The 22,056-nt window shown below is 45.9% G+C and overlaps 1 protein-coding gene across 1 annotated transcript in view; it reads right to left on the reverse strand.

Moving 5' to 3' along the window:
- Window positions 1–203: 203 nt before the first annotated feature.
- Window positions 204–22,056, reverse strand: part of rnf152 (ring finger protein 152) — a 41,735-nt gene continuing 19,882 nt past the window's right edge. The window contains exon 2 of the mRNA XM_070986091.1: window positions 204–1,787. Within this exon, the coding sequence (XP_070842192.1) occupies window positions 943–1,584 (642 nt within the window). The 5' untranslated portion in view covers window positions 1,585–1,787 and the 3' untranslated portion in view covers window positions 204–942. The remainder of the gene's footprint in view (window positions 1,788–22,056) is intronic.

Consider the following 22,056-nt stretch of genomic DNA (forward strand, 5'->3'; position numbering starts at 1 on the left):
AATCCTCACATCTGAGAGGCTGACAAACAACGAATGTTGGTCATTTTTGCTTAATAAATGTCATGAATGAATCATTTACTGACTGCCCAATCTCTTGACTAATTCTTTCATCACTAATCCAAACTTTGTGTTTTTAGTTTAGGCCTGTAATATTCTGGCATGAATAAACAATACAATCCATGTTTTTTCTTCTTTTTTTTTTTGACAACGACGCTTTTGCTAACCACATGGAGCCATCACAGCATCAGTCTGCTCTGAGCAGGAACACGTTGTGTGAAAGAAAAACATAAAAAATAAAATAAAGGCTATGTTGATTTTGAGTTTCCCACATGATTCAAACGGGGCCAGACGTGGATCCTGCACAGTTAATTCCTGCAGCATCAGAGAACGGAGAGCAGCCAAGTCCGAACTCTTTGTGCTGCAGCACCAGCTGGAGACGCCGCACTTGGAACCGACACTCAGCTAAACAACACTATGATAACTGATGTGTTTCTACAAACCGCAGACTAAACGGGCAATCCAACGACTGGGAGTGTGAGTGTCAAATCGGCCCTCAGCCAAAAAACATATCAGCTGGCCAAAAACAAATCAGCAGGCAAACAAGATTTCTGGAATAATTCCCAAAACATTCTTTTGGAAAGAATGGGAGGAGAGGAAAAGGGCTGTTGGACAGGAGGAAAGTCAAGGTTTGTATCTGTATTTCCATTTTAATTTCAATCTCCCAAATAAAAAAACAAAAGGGACACAATGGCAGACCGTCTGTGGATCTCCTCCCTGTTCTCCTCTTCATCGGTTTCTCTCTACATTGCTCTGTAGTTTCCTTAAATGCCCATGATGTGAGTTTAGTCCCCTCTCCTGAGCAGAGTCCCGTCCTGAGGAGAGGCAGGGCTGCTGGGGGGAATCCAGGGGGTCCACGGCAGTCCGAGCAGCCTCCCCCCACCCTCAGCCGCAGGAGATGACAGTGAAGCGTTTGGAGATGCAGGACATGTTGTGCAGCACGATGCCCAGAAGGAAGAGCAGCACGCACGCCACCAGGATCACCGTGCACACGCCGGACCACGTGGAGCCCTTCCCTCCTCCCACCGGGCCAGTAACCCTCCTCTCGCCCTCGCCTGCCTCCAGCCCCATCCCGACACCCTCCAGAGCCATACCCAGGCCCAGAGGCTGCTGCTCGGGTACGGTCACCACCGTCACCCCCTTCTGCTGGCTGCCAGGCAGGAAGCGACATCCCAGCTCCCCCGGCAGGCCGAGCGCCCGCTCCTTGGCGACCGGCAGGGGCAGCATGTAGCATCCGTTGCTGGGGAGGCGGATGAAGACGGGTGTGTGCTCAGAGGCGTGAGGAATGGCGATGACGGTGATGATGTCTGGGTCATCCGGGAGCTGGGAGACGGATAGGCCTGGTGGGAGCTTGGTGACGCCACGGCACCAGGGACAGCGGATCTCCTTCTGGCTGCTGCGCATCTGGGTCAAACACACCGAGCAGCAAGTGTGTCGGCAATCCAGGAGTTTGGGCCTCCGGCGGGGGCTGTAGTAGTTAAAGCAGATCTGGCACTCCAGAATTGAATCCTGGGAAAGAGTCTCCATTTTTTAAAGATCGGTAGGTGGTCCCTTTTTAAGTTCTCAGGCAGACAACAGCAATTATTTTAGAGGAAGTAAGTCTTACAGAGACGATGCGCAACTCCAAGGGAAGCTAAGAAAGCACAACCGGCTCTGACGCTTGATGTTCCACCATCGGCCGCGACTTCACTGTGATCTCACAGCTCTTTGATGGCAGCATGGTCATTCATCTGCAACAAAAGAGAAGAGAGAGCGTTGTTAAGACAATGAGGGCAGCAACAGGAAGCGCTGTGAGGACCTTGGTACTTATGAGAAACTGAGCTTTGATGTGAACGCTGACGTTAACGTCAGAAAGGGCAACATTTGAAGTCATACAAGAAAAATCTGAACCTTTCTCTCTATAATGATTTTCACATCTACCCTCTGGTCAGAATCACAGCTTTTTCAAAATTGAGGTGCAACCGGTTCAACGCCAGTAATGAGCCTGCATTTATCCTAAACGCTCGTTATTTCAATACACCGTGAACTGCACGTTTCTTATTCCAAATATCAGTTACTGCATCAGGTTTGCTGTTTGCAAATTAGTAATTCTGCCTCTAAGAACGCCACCTAAACATCATCACGTGGTTTCTCTCTAAACAGACATTAATCCTCTCTAATCCAGCACAACCCTCATCACTACTTTTGATCCGTCCTCCACGTGGCTGCAAACCCCACCGGGCGCCTTTCAGCGGCAGAGCGCTTTCCCTGCCTGATTTTATTGACTTGTGCAGCTTTTGTTGATTTGGTCATTATTCCGTGATATTTGTGCTTCTAACACAGGTAAACAGGCTTTTTTAATTGGGTTTATCGTTGATATACAACTGGGAGTCTGCACAGGGGGTTTTATTTTGAAAATTTACCAGACTCTCGACACTGTTCCTGGCTCTGACTTCGATCTGGTCTGTGCAGCGTGACGTACATCTACTGTTACTCAAAAACAAGCACACAAAAACCAACGTTCAAACTACATCAGAAAGGATGGATTGCAATGCTGTTGCACGACCAATCACATCTTTGTGACGTCACAGCTTTGCAAAGAAAAAGACGCACATGGCCTTATTAGCCTCGATTTTAACCCAATCCACGATCCTAAATCTGACCGAGTCAACAAAGCCGGCACGGTGTTACGGTCCTTCAAACGCTCGTAAATGATGCCGAACATCCCAAACATTCAGAAAGAGAAACACTTTACAGGCGACTGATCTCACAGCAGGGAGCACGGCCTCGACTGAAGGAGACGCAGTGGTCAAATAATGCATCATGGATGATGGAGTCATTATTATGTGCATCACGCGTCACACACTCTGCCTCCAGCTGACTGCAGCAGGGGCGAGTTCATGAGACCCTTCACCTCAGTTTCTGTGTTAAGTATGGCTAATTCTTTTAACTGTCTCCTTCGGGCCACAGACTCCATAAACAATTTCTTCCTCCTCCTACTCCTCTTGCATAATCACGTCTACCATGTTAATCCATGCGGAAGCTGTGATAGTTTACTTTTACAGATGATTAAACCCTGTCAAAATAGCACCAAGGAAACAATGAATACCAAACAGGGCCCTGCCGACGTTTTCTTTTTATATTTCGCCCAAATCCTCGAGTGTGAAAACTGCTGAGGAGGGAAGACGGTAAGATTTTTCCTCCCCTTTCTCTGCGCTGCCATCTCCACAGAGCCGCTGTCCCTCCGGGCAGGACTGTGGGTAGACAGCTGGAGTGAAGAGTGAGACAGATGGAGGGGGAGAGGTGGAGGAAATGGAAAAAGGTGACCACTGACTGCCCTGCAACACTGTACGTCTCAGTGCTTTATCAAAAACAAGATCGCAGGCAATTAAACTGCTCATAGCGCCCTGTGAGGACACGACGTGGCAGTGACAGATAAGACTGTGTTCACAGCAGGTACGCTCGGAGCAGTTTGTTCAGTCTGCAGTCCGTCAGTTTGGCTCATTTGGAGCAGAGACGATCGCATTCGACCTTGGGCGGTCATAAATAACTGCAACACGACCGGCTTTAGGATTCCAGAGCGTTTTATCAAATTGAAATCCCACACAGATTCTGCTTATCAAATGCTTAAAAGCATCTGATCGATTGATCCACCAATACTGAGGTCCAGGACGTCACTGCGGCACACTTACCAAGTCAGCCCAGGCGCCCTTGTCCTTACCCACATCCCCCAGCTCCTCCTGGGGGATCATAAGGTATTCCCAGCCCACACGGGACACATAAGCCCTGCAGCCTGTTCTGGGTCTGCCCAGGGGTTTCCTCCAGGTTGCCCTGACCAGAATACCTGCCTGGGAGCCTTCTAGCACCAACTCGACGGACTTCTTTCAGAGTAAAGAAGCAGCTCTAAGTTCTAAGACCCTCTACTTTTCAAACATTACTGATTCTGTTTAGCTTTCGTTTAGCCTCCACACACTGATCTGAGTAGTCAGTCAGTTCCAGCACCTCCTGGTCTCATGTGACTTACATAAAAAGATCCCATTGAGTTTCACACAGTGCGGTTACAGATTCTGAATTTGGGAAAAAGTTGTTACTGGTATTGAATTGGTAACTCTAAGAACCAGCATCAGGGATCTCCTGAATTTAAATAGGACACAAAAACCCAATCACCTCTTCAGCCTCACGCTCATCTCCTTCCTTCGCCCTCAGCAGCAGCACCACCTGCCCCACGGGCAAAACACTCCCTCCCCCGCCAGGTCCGGAGGCCAGACCCTCCACTCCTCCTGCCTCCTCGCTCCCCGGCTGACCTACTTTCTCCACACCGTTACCGAGCCAAAGTCGAGGCAAAGCGCAGGAAAATCCTGGCAGGTTTATGGAGAAGCGAGGAGAGAGGAGTCTGAGCACAGGAAGAGGAGAGAAACCTGTCCTTGAGGGGGTGAGACAGCCCAGGGTATTACTGAATCCTTCTCCCAAAGATAAGGATTAGCTTTGATCTGACATAAATGCTTTGTGGCTCGATATTCCCATACACCCAGTCGCTCTCTCCAGCCCTCCTTCTCCCCGTCTGACTGAAAAGCTTCTCCTCTTCCACTTCACATCAATTCTTCATACTTTTCAGACGGTAATTTCTCTCCTTTTTCCCCTCAGTCTTTGCCTTCCACCACCTCATCGCTCGTTTCCTCCTCATTTTCTGTCGAGGATTACAATAAAGCTCCACAATGAGTGCAAAAACGCATAGAAACAGGGGGAGGGAGCATGTTCTTGTACACAGAATGTCTAAAACGGGTTAATTTTGTGCTTTAATTAGTTAATTAGTCAACTTTGTACCCCAGAAGTTAAATTATACACTGAACGAAACATTGATTTCATTCAAAATGAGCCATATTTACAGGTAATGCTCCTCATCAATGACGTTTTAAAGAAAAAAAAGATGATTATGCAAGAAAAATTGGCGCAATTCAAGTGAAAATCAGCATTTTCATTATTTATTAATTGATCTGTTGTTTATTTTCTTGATTAACTGGCTGATTGGTGCAAAAATGCTAGGAATTAGTAAAGGGTGACCATCACAATAGCCCATGTTTGTGTATTCACATTGTCTGTTTTGTGCCACCGATAGTCAAGTTTAACATCACAGACGACCAAGAAAACCAGAAGACTTTCCCCTCTGAACCTGTGAGCTCTGCAGAGCCTCGTTAGCTCAGGCGATCATCTGAGGTAACGATGTCGCGTCGTTCCCCTCTGAACGTGAAGACCAGGACGCGTCATGGATTTACAGTGGAACGAGGAGCTCGAGGAGCATCCAAAGCAGCAGCTTCACAACATGATTTATGGGTTCATCTGAGCTGAGCTGAGCTTGTGACCCATTTTCTCTCACGCCCGCAAAGAAGCTCAACAAAGCACCGTCCTGAAAGGTCCGCAGCAGCTGTAAACAAGCGTCCTGAACAGGCCGGCTCCGCTGGAATCCAGATGAGGGGAAGCGTTTCTGGTTCAGACTCCATCTGGTCTATATTTGTAAAGGCGTGACTCTGAGTGGTGTTTGTGTGGCGTCATCAGGGGAGCAGGGAAGGACGTATGATTTAGTGATGATGCAGAGTGACCGAGTGGCGGCTTCCACCACCCCAACATGCCTGTGGTCTACTGGGAGCAACCAAACACACACACACACACACACACGCATGCACACACACACACACACACACACACACACACACACACACACACACACACACACACACACACACACTCCCTCAGGGCCTCCACACACAATCAGCCAAGGAGAAAGTGCACTCGTCCTAGCAGACAGAAGTTAAAAATAACCACCACAGCCAGAAGTACACACAAAGACACACACATAGAAATACACCCTGTCACACACACACACACACACACACACACACACACACACACACACACACACACAGCTCCACCCAGCTCCACATAATAAACCACCTGAAAGCACAGGGGGAGGTGGGCTGTGAGCAGCATGCAGGAAGACGTTGATAACCTGCAAACCCTGAGCTGGTTCGAGGCGGTGAAATGTCAGCGAGACGATGATGCAACTGTCCATAAAACACACGAGCGCGCCGGTTCATTAGAGGACAGGTGTTCACATCCGGCAGGTGCACGGCAGCCACCTGAGACGTGCAGGGCTCAATAATACCTCAGCTGGCTGACGCTGGATTTTAACGCTGCACTTTACGACACAGAACCACGACGTGTGCGATGCAGACATTAATTTGGGGCTCGCCAAATTGCCGATGTGAATTCTGTTCAGAACCAATCAGAAAATGACTCGGAGATGGATTATAGGTCTCAGCATTGGTTATATCCATGGCGCTGATTGAGGATTTAATTCCCTTTTCATTGCACATTTCACCCCCCTGCAGCCCGGTGCCCTTGAAGCCTTGACGGGCCGAGTGTGCGAGTCCAGAGGTTGGACATTCGGACGCAGTGATAATAATAAACTGGTCTTTGGCTGTTTGCTGCACATTCAAATAAATTTTCATTTAAATCTGCTGGCAGGCATTTGAGCCATCCTAACTGGGCTCCAAGCAGACATATAAAATGACTGAAACTCTGTGGCAGCAGTAAAAATAATGCCTGGACCGTCGCCAGCGCCCCCGTTTCCTCACATTTTAACAGATTGGAATCCATCCGAATTAAAGCCGCCGCTCATCTCTTCTCCAACACACCATCTTTTATTTCCCAAACGTCTTCATCCATCTTTCCTTCATCAGATAGGAAACTGACAGGAGCACATTTCCTCTCTTTCAGATGTGGCAGCAGCGAGCAGCTCCATTTGGAGTCCGTCCGTGCGATTTGTGGCGTCATATTTCTAATGAATTCCACTATGCTCCAGCGGACGTTCAGTCATTTCAAATGACAGATAGACACATTGTGCGGCGACGCAGGTATTGCACATGTTGAATTTATGCTAATTGCTTGTCACTCGCTTGCACTCTAAAGTATGAAACTGATCTTAATATCCTCGTTCTTAATTTGTGATGAAGACATTTCGTCAGTGAATAAAAGCGACGGCGGTTACGGAGCAGTCGATTCATCTCAATATGTTTCAGCCGTGGGATTTTTTTTGCAGCAGCATAAGCGTTACAGTACAAACATGAGTCCTGGCTGTGGGCAGCGTGCTGAGCAGACATTTGCATACAGTTGGTGCGCTGATTTCCTCACCCACACATCAAGACTTTGGATGGGAGTCAACATCTCCTCCAGAATGCATTGAACAGCTAAAGCAGTCAGGCAGCGGCTCAAACTAAAGGCCAACAGCAGCTTCTTCACTGCAGCCTGCGTGTGTGACTGTGTGTGTGTGCGCGCGCGCGTGTGTGTTCATCCAGACCTCATCAATTAACCTAAACTGCAGCCCATTTTTCATATAGGTTTAATGTGAACCGCACAGGCGAGAAGGACGGGGAACAGTCCGTCCTTGACTGAGGCTGCAGTCTGGACGGCTGATGCTCACTTCAGGGCTGTCTCACTTGCAGGGTTAAGGACGGGGATTTGGCGTTTTATTGTGCATCAGCGTCTTATAAAGCAAGAAAATTGCACAAGTACTGTAACTAATTTCATTTAATGTGACTGGAGCCATAAAGGAGATATCTCTGTATCTTTGGGATCAAAGTAAATCTGCATGAGTTTCTCTTTGAGTTCAATTTTGCAAAAACCTGACCTGACAGAGCAAAGCAGAGAGTCGATAATGGGGAGAGTTAGCGTAGCTTATTAGCCGTCGTGTTCCATGATTCTGGCCTCCTCCATCCAGCTTTAAGACAGTTTGTTTATCCCTTTCCTGTTTCCTGCACACAGCCGGTTCTGGTGTTAACTCACATGCCCGGAGCCCTGATCTCTATCCCATCATGCACCTTTGGGATGAGCTGGGATGCCAACTGTGAGCCAGACCTCATCTCCCACATCAGTGCTGGACCTCGCTGATGCTCTTGTAGCTGAATGAGAGCAAATCAGTGCAGCCAGGGAACCAAACATCTGCTGGAAACCAGAGGAGAGGAGGCAGCAGATTGATGTGCTCGGGTCAGGAAAGAGAAGCTCAGCTATCGCATACGTCCTCTGTACACTTACTTTTGTCACTGGTTGTGCGTGCTGTCTGATAAGTGAGTGCTTTGAGTTTACTTGTCTATGCACCATCAGCCAGTGTGAGGTGTAATGCATTGTGTGTGTGTGTGTGTGTGTGTGTGTGTGTGTGTGTGTGTGTGTGTGTGTGTGTGTGTGTGTGTGTGTGTGTGTGTGTGTGTGTGTGTGTGTGTGTGTGTGTGTGTGGGCTCGGCACAGATGGAGCTCCTGATAGAGGCCTGTGCAGCCGACCACTGCAGGACACATTATGGCAATTTCCAGCCTGAGGAGCCGGCAGCGTCAGCGCCGGCGGGGGCTGCGGGACGAGCTCGGTCCCGCAGATCCGCCCGAGTGTGACTCGAACTCCTGCAACGCTGGGACGCCGCCCAGGAGGAGGAGGCGAGCGGAGGACGGCGGCTCGTCCGGTGCGTCTCTCCAGGTACTTGGTTTCATTCTCTAAAGCCAATATTTGACTAAAGAAGACATTTTCCTGACTTAACAAATTCACCCGGGAAAACAGAAAGGAGGCAGCGCTGATTGAATTACCTCTCAGGTCAGAATGTCCTCAAACACAAATAGCAGACAGAAGAAACTCCCTTTATCAATTGAACTGTCTTTGTGCCACAGTAAAACATCTAAAAAGTACTGTACGGTATCACAGTGTCTCCAGTATTGATACTTAATACTAGTTAAAGGGCTGAAAGCTTCCTCCTTTTTTACAGAACTGCCTTTTTACAGAATATTTAATGCAAACTTTAAAGGGACATTAACTTTCAGCCTCTAACAGGCAGCTTTCCTCATGTCACAGCTGGTCATTTGTCATCTCGTTGAGGTATTTTCTCTGCTGCTGTAATGCAGTTTTCACATCATGTATCATGAAACATCACCGGTCAGTCACTAAAAGAGTCTTTCTGGAGCTTTCAACAAGCATAAATGAGGAAATCCGTCAGAGGAGGAAGCCTCGATTCATCCACCTCAACGCAGCAGAGGTACCAAAAACTCGCTCTGCCTTCGCTGGTTTGTCTGCTTCAGCTGTTTCCTCACATGCAGTTAAAGGTGGTCGGTGGAGCTTCTGACCACGATCAGTGCTACGACGAAGTCCTGCTTTCTTTGCATTGTGCCGGTTTATCTGTCCAGATTTTTTAGATCTGTTGCAGAGGTGCATGCGATCGAATGAATGGTGCTGAAAGCATTAAAAGAGGCTCTTTCTGCACTCGCACAGGGTTTCCGAAGGGTTCACCAAATTAAATGTAAGACTTTTTAATACCATAAAGGACGCTGCTTCATTAGTTTAACTGGCCAAAGTGTAAAAGTATGATGGAAAACCAGTCGGCTGATGTTTCCTTGAATTATTGTGTCACTTCTTCAGTACTTCCCAGCAGTACGATAATTACTGATGATATAAGTTATTAAATTATATGCAGGTCCGACCTGCACGCAGCAGAAATCGGAGGGATTACACACATCAGACGAGCCGTTTAAAGATGATTCACTCCTTTAAGTTCTGCTCGAATCAACAGTATTCAGTAAGTATGTCACATCAGAAAAAGCCATTAAGTCAATAATAAATATAAGGCTGTGAGAATTTTCCTTTGTTTCTGTCACATCTATTATTAAGAAACCAGCCCACTCAATATTTAAATCACAGTAATGTCAGCTGTGATTTGTTTTGATGCTCCGTCGTGAAAACTGGAGCTGACAGAGGCAGGAAAGCATTTTCAGTTCTTCTCTGACAATTCAGAAAGTGATGGAATATAAAATCCTGAGCTTTAAAACAAAATCCATGTTCATATCTGGGCTACGTCATTCACAGAATTTGAAGTACCCAGAAAACATGAGAGTAGTTTTATTTATCTACTGCGAAGTTTGACTCGTAGCAACAGAAAAAAATGCATTAAATACACACAAAGTATATTCCTATTGTATTTTGCACCTTTAAAGTTTCTGTGTTTTTAGAGATTTGCATGTGTGAGCTCACACGTCAGCAGTGACAGGCGTCCAGCACTGTCCAATCACTCGTCAGCGAGGTCACACAGAGTCCAAAAACTCTCACGCAGGACAACAAATCGCCGTCCTCTCCGCTCTTTGATGAAAGGCATCCCCACACTGAGAGACTGTGCAACTTTCAAAGCAGATGAAAGAGGTGAACGCTGTGATTCTCCGCAGCCGGAGGCCTGATCTCCATCTGCAGATTCAAATAAAGATCCTGGAGACCTGAGATAAAGGCAAGCACAGCAGCTCTGCCCAAACTTCAAACAACACTGACACTTTTAATTAAGCTAATCTGCTGCGACGCCGCTCAAGGAAGCTATGGAAATGAGGATTATTTGAAAACTATTGACCGTGGGACAATGGCGTCAACACTTTATACCCCTTTTCACAATAAAAGTTGCTTCCCGAGAAGTTCAATTTCAGCCCTCGTGAGTGAAAGTGGTCTTTAGAGGACTCATAACTTTAACTGTAGGCAATAATGTTCTTTTTCCTCTCATGCCAGAAATCATTTTGTCAGAGCAGGTCTCATTTCTTCAAATGGAGTATATCTCGCTGTGGAATGAAACACTTCGATTCACTTATTAAATAGAAGAGTTCACCGCAGAGAGGGTGATAAAATTTACCGTCGAGGACAGGCTCGGGGCTCTGTTTCTCCAGAGGAGATGGCTCGAAAACCACGTCTGAAAATCACAGACTTTTATGGAAAAGAGCTTCTGAGGTTCGTCTGCTCCGCGGCGGGCGTCTGGCTTGTGCTTTTTAAGACTATGGGAGGTGGTAAATAAGAATCTTTCCTGGAGACAGATTTTAACGTTGTGCATCTTTTTGCAGCTGCTTGAGTCTCTCCAGCACAGAGCGGCGCAGCGGGCAGCGAACGCACCGCGACCCCTCTTCCTCTCGCTGAGTATGAGATCATTCGCACATCAACGAGCAGCACAGCGGGACCGCGTGGGCGTGCACGGGCGTTTGAGCGCGTGCGTGTGCGCTCCCTCCACCGCGCGCTCAGGTGTCTGTTCATAGCACGACCATAAAAAGATCCAGCTTGAGATTTGAAGAAGCTCAGCGGGTAAACGTTCGGGGAAAAAGAAATAAAAAACTCTGGAGGAGACGCTCGAAAACAGGCCGATTAGACATTCATCACACGTGCTGTCTCTGCTCAGCCCGCGCATCCATCGCACTCAGGGCGACGCTGCCAGCTAACGCTTTCAAGAGCCTCTCAGTCAGTTTCTAGCATGTTGCTAGGAGACAGACGTCGTCTCATCGCCGCTGTTTTGTCAAAATCTTGCTCTGAGGTTTTCGGGGAAAAGGGCCAGGGGGGTGGGGGTGGAAAGACGAGGTGACGGGGGGGGGGGGGGGGGGGGGGGGGGGGGGGCGTTTTGAGAGGTGCCCTGAAACTGTTTCATGTCACCTCGTCACCATTAACGTCTTCTGCTGCTGCTTTGACACGTTAATTATGGGTAAACCCAAACAAGCGAGGCAGGCGACGACGTCTTACACCTCAAAGAGATCTCTCACACACACACACACACACACACACACACACACACACACACACACACACACACACACACACACACACACACACACACACACACACACACACACACACACACACACACACACACACACACAGGTATTTGAAGCCTGAGGACTTCCTGGTTTCAGCCTCCCCCTCAAGGAACAGGACAAACCGCCGATTCTGATGTCTTTAAACGCTTCCTGACAACTGCGTTTTATTTAAGGTCTTAATTAACGAGCAACCCTTACATGTATGCATGTGTTTTACTGGAGAAGAGTGTGGAAAAGCATTTATCACGACGCTAAACTGAGGCAGTCTTAAAACTTTAATTCACACCTTTGGAGGCTGATTATTAATCAGCGTCACAGCTTTTTGAAATAAGATTCAGTTCAGATATTTCAAATAAATATACAATCAAATGCGTTAAAATGTGTGACTTTAAGGCAGATTAAGCACAACAAACCATATGAAACCCACTAGATTTGCATGCCACTTTACTAAGCTAAGCTAGTTAGCATTAGCAGGCCGGTTTTATCCGGTGTTACTGTTTTTTGTACTTTTGATCAAAAGTTTACTCTTGTATTTATGTGGTATGACCAACTCAGCTGCTGAGGCTGGAAAGGCAAAATTTATTTATCTTTTTTAACAGGAAGCAGGTGAAAGAGGGTAAATTAGCTTTAGCTAAGGCTAACTCAGCTAGCATGATGTCACAGCAGTTTGTTTATTACATCAGTTTTCCAGGTCAACATGATGATGCCACAGAGAAGCTGACCTTTGACCTTTTGGGAATGAAATGTCATCACTTCATCGTTTCATCCTGTGAGACATTTGTGTCCAATTCTGTCATAATTAGCGCATTAATTCTGGCGTTATGGTCAATAATGCGTTTGACCCTGGACCACCAAAATCTCATCAGTTCATCTTTGAGTCAAAGTGAACGACATCAACGGCTGAGTTACATATTATTGGATGTTTGGGCACGGACAAGTTAAAAAACTGCACAGGAAATGAGAGTAAAGCTCAACAACGAGCGCGAGCTGCTGTAACAAGCTGACATGAGTCATATTTAAGCGTTGGGTTAATTTCTTTCTTCCTATCACCGCAGCTCTGATCAGATCCAAACCTGATGCGTAACTGCTTCTCTCCACTTAACGCAATTATGTTTGAAAATGCCATTTAAACACGCGAATATCAATCTGAATAATGTGAAAGGACTCGAGGAGGCTGAAGCACCACGACGAGGCTGGAGGCTGATGGAGCGTGTGCTGTTGCCAGGCGATGGAAAGCCAAACAGTCTCAGCACCAAACAATCGCATTTAGAGGAAGATGTTGGAAACGGACACAGAGGCTGACTTTGACAGAGGACGGGCTGTGTGTTCTGTAATCCATCCTGTGTAAACAGGCTGCCTGCAGTCATTACAGCCACACAGGAATCAGCGCAGAGTAAACAATTAGCCTGCTTACTTTCCGATCTGAGATCAGCTGTATAAAGAGGATGTAAGCAGTCTTTATCTGAGCACACTAGACGACACAACAGAAGATTAATACGGCCGGGTGTGCAGGGGAGGCTCAATACGAGGATGAAAAAGACGCCTTTTAGGTCCGTTTAATTCTATTACATTATTTATGTTCGATCAAAAACCGATTCTTAATGCATCGAATTTTTCATTTTCATACTTTCAACACGGCAAAATCCACTTGACATGAACTCGCCTCCATTATCATCTATTAACATATCTGGTAGGTTAAGTGTGAACAAGTCGACACGGAGCGGCTCTGACACTCGCTCGAGGGCTTTCTGTTTGGCATCAGCAACAACGACGGGCTGCTTTTCCTCCAGCTCCTCATGGAAACACCTAATGTGATTTCCAGCTCATCTCCTTTTTCTTCTCCACTCTGCAAAATCCAAAATGTGGCAATTTGGACGGACGGAAAATCCAAAAAGACAGATCAGTCTCAGTCAGGAAAGAGAAAACGCATCAGTGCTGGACGCGGCTTTGAATCACTTCATACCACTGTGAATGTTTTCATCTCTATTGATCAATCGGTCTTCCACTGATTGATGGAAACGATGGAAATCGATCGATGCAGCAGAAACACAGATATTAGCTTATCTTATCCTTGCATTCTTCTTCTTGTCAAAACCCAACGCCTACATCTCCCACAATGCAACTTGTCTACAGTTCATTTGGCTCAAGTGACTCAAGTGACATCACTTGAGGACGTTTATCAGCCTTCGCACAGAAAGGCCTCAGTGCAGCACCTGGATTCACACGCTGATAGAGTTTAAACGAGGGCTCGAAGCCAGGAGGCGATTAGCGAAGCTAACCTGGAAACGGTCCAGCAACTAACTCGCCATAAGACCACAACTTTTTACATATTTGATGGAGTGCAGATTAACCAAATACTTACATGGACATGCTAATCAGTGAGCTTTAGACATGCTGGTAGGCGTATTTTTTGACTTTGGATAGAGACAAGCTAGCTGATTCCAGTCCTGATGCTAAGCTAATCACCTCCTCACCTCCATCAATCGTGTCATCTGTCAGCAAGAAAATTAATAATCATATTCCAGAAAACGGTTAATTAAACTTAAACTGATCAATACGAAGCAGCGACGTGGCTCAGATGGATCACTGTTGTGTTGCTGATCAGTCAATAACCTTCTTAAACTTCATCACTTTTAAGAGAATCACAATATATCTGAGAATTGATTATAATTATTATTATGCTACCCCTAATTACCAATGCTGCCGCTCCATAGACTGCACCATAATTATCAGTTATTATAATAATAAACTCAGCAGCGACTGGGCTGCAGACGGTGAACCTCGTCTGTGTCCTCACACCTACAGAAAGTCCCAGTGTCACCGTCCTGTTTGAGAAAACTTTCCTTTTTTCTAATAACTCCATCTTTCAAGCAGCGAATTGAAACATTTTTTATTATAATCCAAAATCCTTTGAGTACAAACCAATTAAGCACATATAATCCCTCCATTTAAAGTGCAAATTGAAATCCTGGAAACAAGGAAAACTTGAGGAAAGCGCAGTATAGATAGCAGAAATCATTAAGCAACAGCTGCGGTGTTCCTGGAAGGACAAAGAGACGCTGCTCGTGTTGTAAAATACACATTAAAGGAGCCTGAAACGCCTCAAACATCGAAGGACTGGCGATAAAAGCCTGCAGACGGACGTATTTCCTGTATGTGCTGTAAACTGAACAGCTGAGTGTGAGGCTGCCGGCCCACCTGCTGCTACGGTTTGAGAAATGGCCGTGATGTCTTCCATCGGCTATTTTCACCCCCCCATCATCTCTTTTAGTGAGACAGACAGCGCCGAGGCTGAGGACACGTTTGACGCTCAGCCAAGGAGAGGAATATTTCACCCGGACCGATGTCAGCGTGGACACCTCCGGCTGGCGAAAACACAAATGGGTCGATGCGCTGATTGGCACGCAGCTGCCGAGTCACGGGTCAGGTCCTCCTCTGACGGACTGAGATAAATCCATCAGGACGGACCACATGCTGACACTGTAGGTGCTGGCCGGCGGTCACTGCAGCCACGGAGCAACGTGAATGATGGATTTAAGATTCAGCGATTCCTCAAACAAATTAGCCACGTCTGTTGGAAAAGCTGTGAATGAAACTATCTTCAATAGAAAAAGGTGACATTTTGAGGCAAGTGGCCCGACTTTATGAATGGAAGTCAGACGCTCGGGGTGAATTATTGGATGGTCTCAACCTCATGAAACTCATCAATGAATTGTCTAAAATCAATAGAGCAAAACAGAGAAAAGCTACAACATTGAATAAAAACTAATCAGAATGACATTAAATCAACCACTTAATCGACAGCTCAGCCCGCAGTGTTCACCTGATACGGCCTGCTGTCCATAACCTGCCTTCTGTCAGTCGTCCAGCTGCAGTTGAACCACAGGTAGTAACAGTTTTTCAGGCCTCTGATTGGCCAACGTGGCTGTAGGCTTCGGGTTGTATCGCCACCTGCTGGTTTGGCTCCTGACTTGTCCTAAAACAGTGCTCAGTGTTTGTCAGCCACTTTGCATAAAAGCATGTAAATCCTATTCATAATTTAATAATGAAGGACTTGAGAGACGAGTTTTCCTCAAACATACAGACCAAAGACAAGGAGCTGGAGGTGTGAACACATGATTATTCTCAGCGTATGCTCTCAGTTTCTAGCTCGTCCTCCAGAGGAAGCTGAAGTGAAAACACTGGGGTGGTTTGGAAACAAGGGCCCGCTCCTCGCTGATATATGGGGGATTGTAAATCAGCTTTGAGCTCAATTCTCTCTGGAGGAACGCCGGCACGCTAATTCCCACTTTAAGGGCAGCCTGCGATCGTTTCTCTCCCTATCATCCTCCAGAAAATGTCCCCAGATGTTGCCAAATAAATAGGCTTTGATATTCCTACATGCCTTATCGCTGGCGAGCTCGCAGTCTTTAAAAGGGAGCGTGGCGTTGGTGCATCTGACAGCTGAGCGGGACCCTGTGATGCCGGTAACGACATGAGGGATGACAACAGAAGCTCCGACTTCAAAGCCCTGCAGCACTCTCACACACTCTCACACACACTCACACACACACACACACACACACACACACATACATATTTGCAGCAGATTACCGAGGCCAGTTATTCATCAGTGCTTACACGAGCTGGGTTACAGCTCAGAACACATATACACAGTCAGTGCAGCTCTGAAACGACTCCCGCAGCTCGTTTGTTCATGAAGAAGAAAAACAGAGCGCCTCTCAGCATCCTATCGACACTCACTTAAGATAATGAGGCCTGTTGGGGAGGATATAGATTGGAGAATGAATCTCAGAGCTTCTGTGTGCCGGTGAATGGGCAGGCGAGGCAGATAAAGGGCTTTAGAAAGAGACTCTTCGCTACCCGTGGTAGCAATTTGTCAGGATTAAAGCTGGATGGTGTCTGTCATTGTGTGTGTGCGTGTGTGTGTGTGTGTGTGTGTGTGGTTGCAGCGTCAGGTGTTGTTCATTACCCCCCGAGGTTGACGGGGATCGGAGCACTGATCTGAGGTCATCTGAGGCTGCGCTTTCATCCGGTGCATCCTCTGCACGGGCAGCATTGTTTACTTTATCAGCCAATGTATTGATTGTATTATCGGTTAACTGATTAATCAAGCTGATAGAAAGCAGAGGTCTAAAACCCAAAGATGAATTTCTAATGATAGCAAACAGAAAAGCAGGAAATCCTCACAACTGAAGAACTGAATTCTTAAGCATTTTTGCGTCATAAATGATTGATTATCAAAGTTTAATTATCCATCAATCGACTTCCTAAATAATCTAATTAACCAAGAAATCATTTCTGCATTAAAAAAAGTCCATTAGTCTCGTGTGGTGAAGTATGTCGCAATCAAAACTCTTTAAGCATCAGTTTTAATTGCTGGAACAATTTGTTGATTAATCAATAAGTTGACAGACAGCAAACAGATCAACAACAATTTTCATTATTCACCATAACAGATTAATCAATACATCAAAAAATTTTCTGTTTCCAGCCTCTTAAATGTGACGATTTGCTGCTTTTCTGTGTTTCATGCGACTGTAACTCATCAAGACATCTGAAGACGTCACATTTCACTCCGTGAATTTGTGATGGACCGAACCATTAACCACAAAATCAATAAAATAACTGATAGGTTCATTAACGACACTGACAAAACACTTTTGCATCTTGAAGATAATTTAGATTTTATTTGAGATCCTTGCTGCTGCGCCAACTGTGGGGTTTGTGTTTGTCAAAGAACACAAATGTAATTTAAAATATCGGCTCTTTTCAGGCTTTAAATCCTGGTTCCTGCATGAATCACAGACTTTGTCGGGCGCTGTTGCTCATTCACGAGCGTGAAAAACATTAGGCTTAACATCACCTTACTGCTTAAATCAAACCCCGACAAGCTTGGACGACTGAAAAAGACGTCGACATACACAATGTGAGACCACAGGAAGAGGTTCACACTTCAAAATAAAATCATTCTGGGTGTGTTTCTCAGTGTTTGCTGCAAGCGGGTGGGAAAGAGAAAGAGAACAGACCCAGAGAGCCTCACATGGTCGTCTCTGCATCCGCGAGCTGAACGACGCCCTCCGACCTGCTCAGACATCAAACACACCGCCGCCGACGAACCTGTGATTACCTCCCTCTCCATCTACTCTCTTGTAGCATCATCTCCCTCTTTGAACCTCCACGCACATTCACTCATGTTGCCTGATTCAAGAGCCCTGCGGCAGAGAGGACGAGGAAAGAAAAAAAATACAAATGTCACAAAAACACGGCCGACACACATGACCTTCAACAGCGTCTCCTGAGGCCAAACATGTGAAAGGCTACCTGTGTTCAAGCAAAGATCCTCCGGCCTTCTGCACAGGCTTTCCAGCTACCTCTAATGAAATTGGTTCGGCTTCACAATGCTCCCTTTCTGAGCAGATTCTGCGACGGCAGATTGAACAAAAAAAAAACAGGAAGCAATTGGTTTCCACAAAGCTGTCGGACCTTCAGCTGACAGCGAGAGCTGCTACTGTGCCAACAACATGTGGCCAACATTAAAGAAACGTCTAAACCCCAGCAGAGACAAAGGACGCGCTGTCCTTCCTGGTTAGGTTAGGAAACATGGAGGATTTACACAAATAGATAGGAAGGCTTTATCTGCATCCAAAGCCATTGTGTCAGATAAATTCATTAAAGTCGCTGTATGAGCAAAGATCAAACAGCGAGCACCAGAGCTGAGTACAAAGGCAGCGAGGAAGAGCTGGAAGACGCACAAATGCACCAAATGCTCAGCAGGTCTGACCAGGCAGCAAATCAACTCATGGTTTAAATATAATCATTTTAATTCTTGCTTCTTCTCTAATGTACATTGAATATCTTTTCCCCTTTGAATCTGAAAACTTGTGATTTTTTTTTTATAATGTTCTGACATTTTGTTGACCAAATGATTGATCCAGTTAATTTAGAAATAATTCAGCAGGTTAGTCAATAAAATAATTCAGCTGCAGTTCTGCTCCAGTTCATAACAGGACAAAGCTACTGATGGTTCAGCTTTTAGACTTTATGTTTAACTGCTAAAGGTAAACGCTAAACAAAAGCAAAATGCAAAACTTTAGCATCTTGCTTTTATATTAAAGCTAGAATAGCATACTAACATGCTAACCTTTAGGATGTTTTCAGATTAATGTTAGAATAGCATAATAGCATGCTAAATGTTAGCATGTTGCTTTTATATTAATGCTAGTATAGCTATCGATAGCTTTAGCATGTTGTTTTTATGTTAATGCTAGTATAGCATTCTAATAATTTTACTTTTGAGATTAATGCTGGAATAACATTGGCCTACTATCATGCTAAATTTTAGCATGTTACGCTAAGATGGACAAATTATCTGATCACAGCAAGAAGGTTGCCAGTTCGATCCCCGGGTCAGGCGGGGCCTTTCTGTGTGAAGTTTGCATGTTCTTCCTGTGCATGCGTGGGTTCTCTCCGGGTACTCCGGCTTCCTCCCACAGGCCAAAAACATGCTCATTAGGTTAACTGATGACTCTAAATTGTCCGTAGGTGTGAGTGTGAGTGTGAATGTTTGTTAGTCTTTACATGTGGCCCTGCAATCGGCTGGCGACCGGTTCAGCTCATGCCCATTGTAGCTGGGATAGGCTCCAGCCCCCCGCAACCCCGAAAGGGATAGGCGGTTTAGATAATGGATGGATGTTAGCTGTACAGATACACATTTATCTACTAAATATTACATGGTGAATATTAGCATATAAACACACTAACGTTAGCACACCAGCAAGCCTTTGCGCTGAAACATTGGGCTCTGGAATCAGTTGATTAAAAGCCTTCAAACTCATGGATGTAGTCTATAAAATACCCGACAAGGTCAATGAATTATGTACACAATATGTTTAATTAACTAATCTCTTCTAATGAGCATCTCAGAGGTAACTTTGACAATCACAGTTCCATGAAGTGCATATTAAGACTTACAGGGGGTTATATTTGGTGCCGTGTCAGCTTGATTGACAGCTGTCTCTGTCTATCACCCTCAGCCATGGCGGTTGCCACTCACTCAGCTTAGTTCAGCTCCACGCAGGCCAAATTTTGAGTTTCTGCCTGAAGCAGCTGACAAAATGGTGTTGAGCATAAATTCACACTCCGGGCTTCAAAAAGTCTTCACTGAGGCCTGCGGGCGACGTCACAGATACCACATCGATGTTTGTCTGCGGCCGACACCGCGAAGCCTCAAAAATCAGAGGGACTGACGGTGAAGTTGTTCAGTTTAATCTTTATACTCTCTCCCAGCTGCCAGAGAAGTAACACAGACCTGAAAGCGTGTTGGTTTCGCTGCATCTTTCCATCACATTTACACATCACACTCGGTTCCCTGACAGCAGCACAGGTGTGGACGGACTCTGTCGAGCAAAAGGAGCTGCAGTAACACCTGGCACAGCATTTTGCACAGTAACCCAAATGTTAATGACTTGAGCAGTTGGTGGGCAAATTGACAGGATAACAAGCTCTGATGAGGCTCGCAGAGTTAATCAATGCCAGTGACATCCGATGAGATGGCCGTAAAGGACCGGGCGAACACACAGAGACAGTCAATGGGAGGCAACCAGGACCCAGAGCACAGTCAATGAAGGGCACAATGTAAACTCAGCAAGCGAGAGCTGCACAGCCTCAAGCATCAGGAAAAAAACCTGGGGTTTGCAGGGTCAACGGAGAAATCCGCCGACTCCGGTGTGCAGAAACAAAACCCGAGTGCTCCTCAAATGAAGAAGACGGGAGAGGAGTTTCACAGCAGGAGCGAGGTCATAAATCAGCCGCCGGGCATCGTCTGCCGTCCGTCAGGCAGCAGAGTCAGACTCCATGTTTCAATCAACAGGCCAACAGACAAGCTGACAGCACGAGGCCCACAAAACTGACGGCGCCCAAGGACTACGACCGGCTCGAACGAGGTACGAGACACCGGAGAGGACGCCGTTTGTCAAGCATTAAAAAAGGAGGACAGACACAAGAATAAACTCCTGAGAAGAAAAACAACGTATTCAAAGCGAGCCTTCAAGTCAGGGATGTGGGTCATACGTCTCCGGAGCTGATAATCATGGCAGCTTTAATATGCTGTCACACTGTAGTACAGTACAGCAGCTCATGCATATTCTCTCAGACACATCCTTCATCTCCACTTCTCTTCCTCTCTTGGGCTTATCAGTCCCCTTAAAAAGCCCTTTGCTCCAGCAGACGCCGCCTCAAAGCTACTTTTATCATGTGGTCACATCTGATCAAAGCAGGCAGAAAAAAGGAGATTTTACTGAAATTGTCATTAAGTTTCACAAAGAACTGTTAAAGCTGAGAGTTCAGTGTTGACCTCGACCAGCTGTTACACAACAATGTCTCTGCGAGGTTCATTTAGAAACTGTCCTGCAGCTTTCAACTGGCTCCATTTTGGCTTTAAAGTTGAGACTGAAAGCTTAATCCTGGACCATTGTTTCCAGGATGGATGCAAAGTCATTAAAGTCATCAGAAACAAGGAACTTTGAGTTCCTCATTACAACAACAAAGCAAACTCCATCTGCTGAGGGAGACTGTGTGATACCATCAAAGGTCCCTCAGGAACCGCTCAATGGACCTTGTGGTGAGATTGTTTCGTCAATAATTGGTGGAAGTCATACTCTTATCAAAATGAGAGCCTAACTGACTGATATGAGCAGGAGCTTCCAATCACATCACGTGATCTTCATCGCTGGATTTCAGTAACTTTGCGGCCAAGATGGACAAGAAGCAGCCTGATAATCAGACTGAACTGCTTCTGTTTGTGTTGCTTTAACCAATCAGTAGCAAATAATATGTCCAAAAGCTGTTAACTTTGTTTGTTTTTGACACGTTCAAAGAAAAATTCTGCAACTTGCAACAACTTGCGCAACTATGTCGATCTCATCCACGTTCAAACGAATCAGAGAAGTGACATTTAAATGTGAGAACAAGTAAAACTTCATCTGCTAATGGAGATAATGTGATGCGATCGAAAGCTGCTGTCAACCACTGTTTCTAAAGAAAAACTAGTTTTCTGCACAGGTCTGAACTCATAAAACCACATCAGCAGACGATAAACAGTGAACTCATTTTAGCAGATAAAATCGATTGAATCCGAGCAACACTAACGGTTTAACACTGGATGGAGCGCTCGCTCATTAACACCATTTCCTGTGGGGGAACATGTCCACACAAGACAGCAGAAATGAATTCCAACAAACAGAATAAATCTACAAATCTGTCTCAATTAGTGAAGGCTGGAACTATCTTTCCTTCTGCGGGCCTGGTTTGGGATTTAGTTTGATCTAATGGTCGTAATTATACATGAGGAGGCTGCCTAGTCCGGCATTAAGCAAACACAGC

Source organism: Chaetodon trifascialis, chromosome 18 (genome assembly GCF_039877785.1).
Source record: "Chaetodon trifascialis isolate fChaTrf1 chromosome 18, fChaTrf1.hap1, whole genome shotgun sequence".
Taxonomy (NCBI): domain Eukaryota; kingdom Metazoa; phylum Chordata; class Actinopteri; order Chaetodontiformes; family Chaetodontidae; genus Chaetodon; species Chaetodon trifascialis.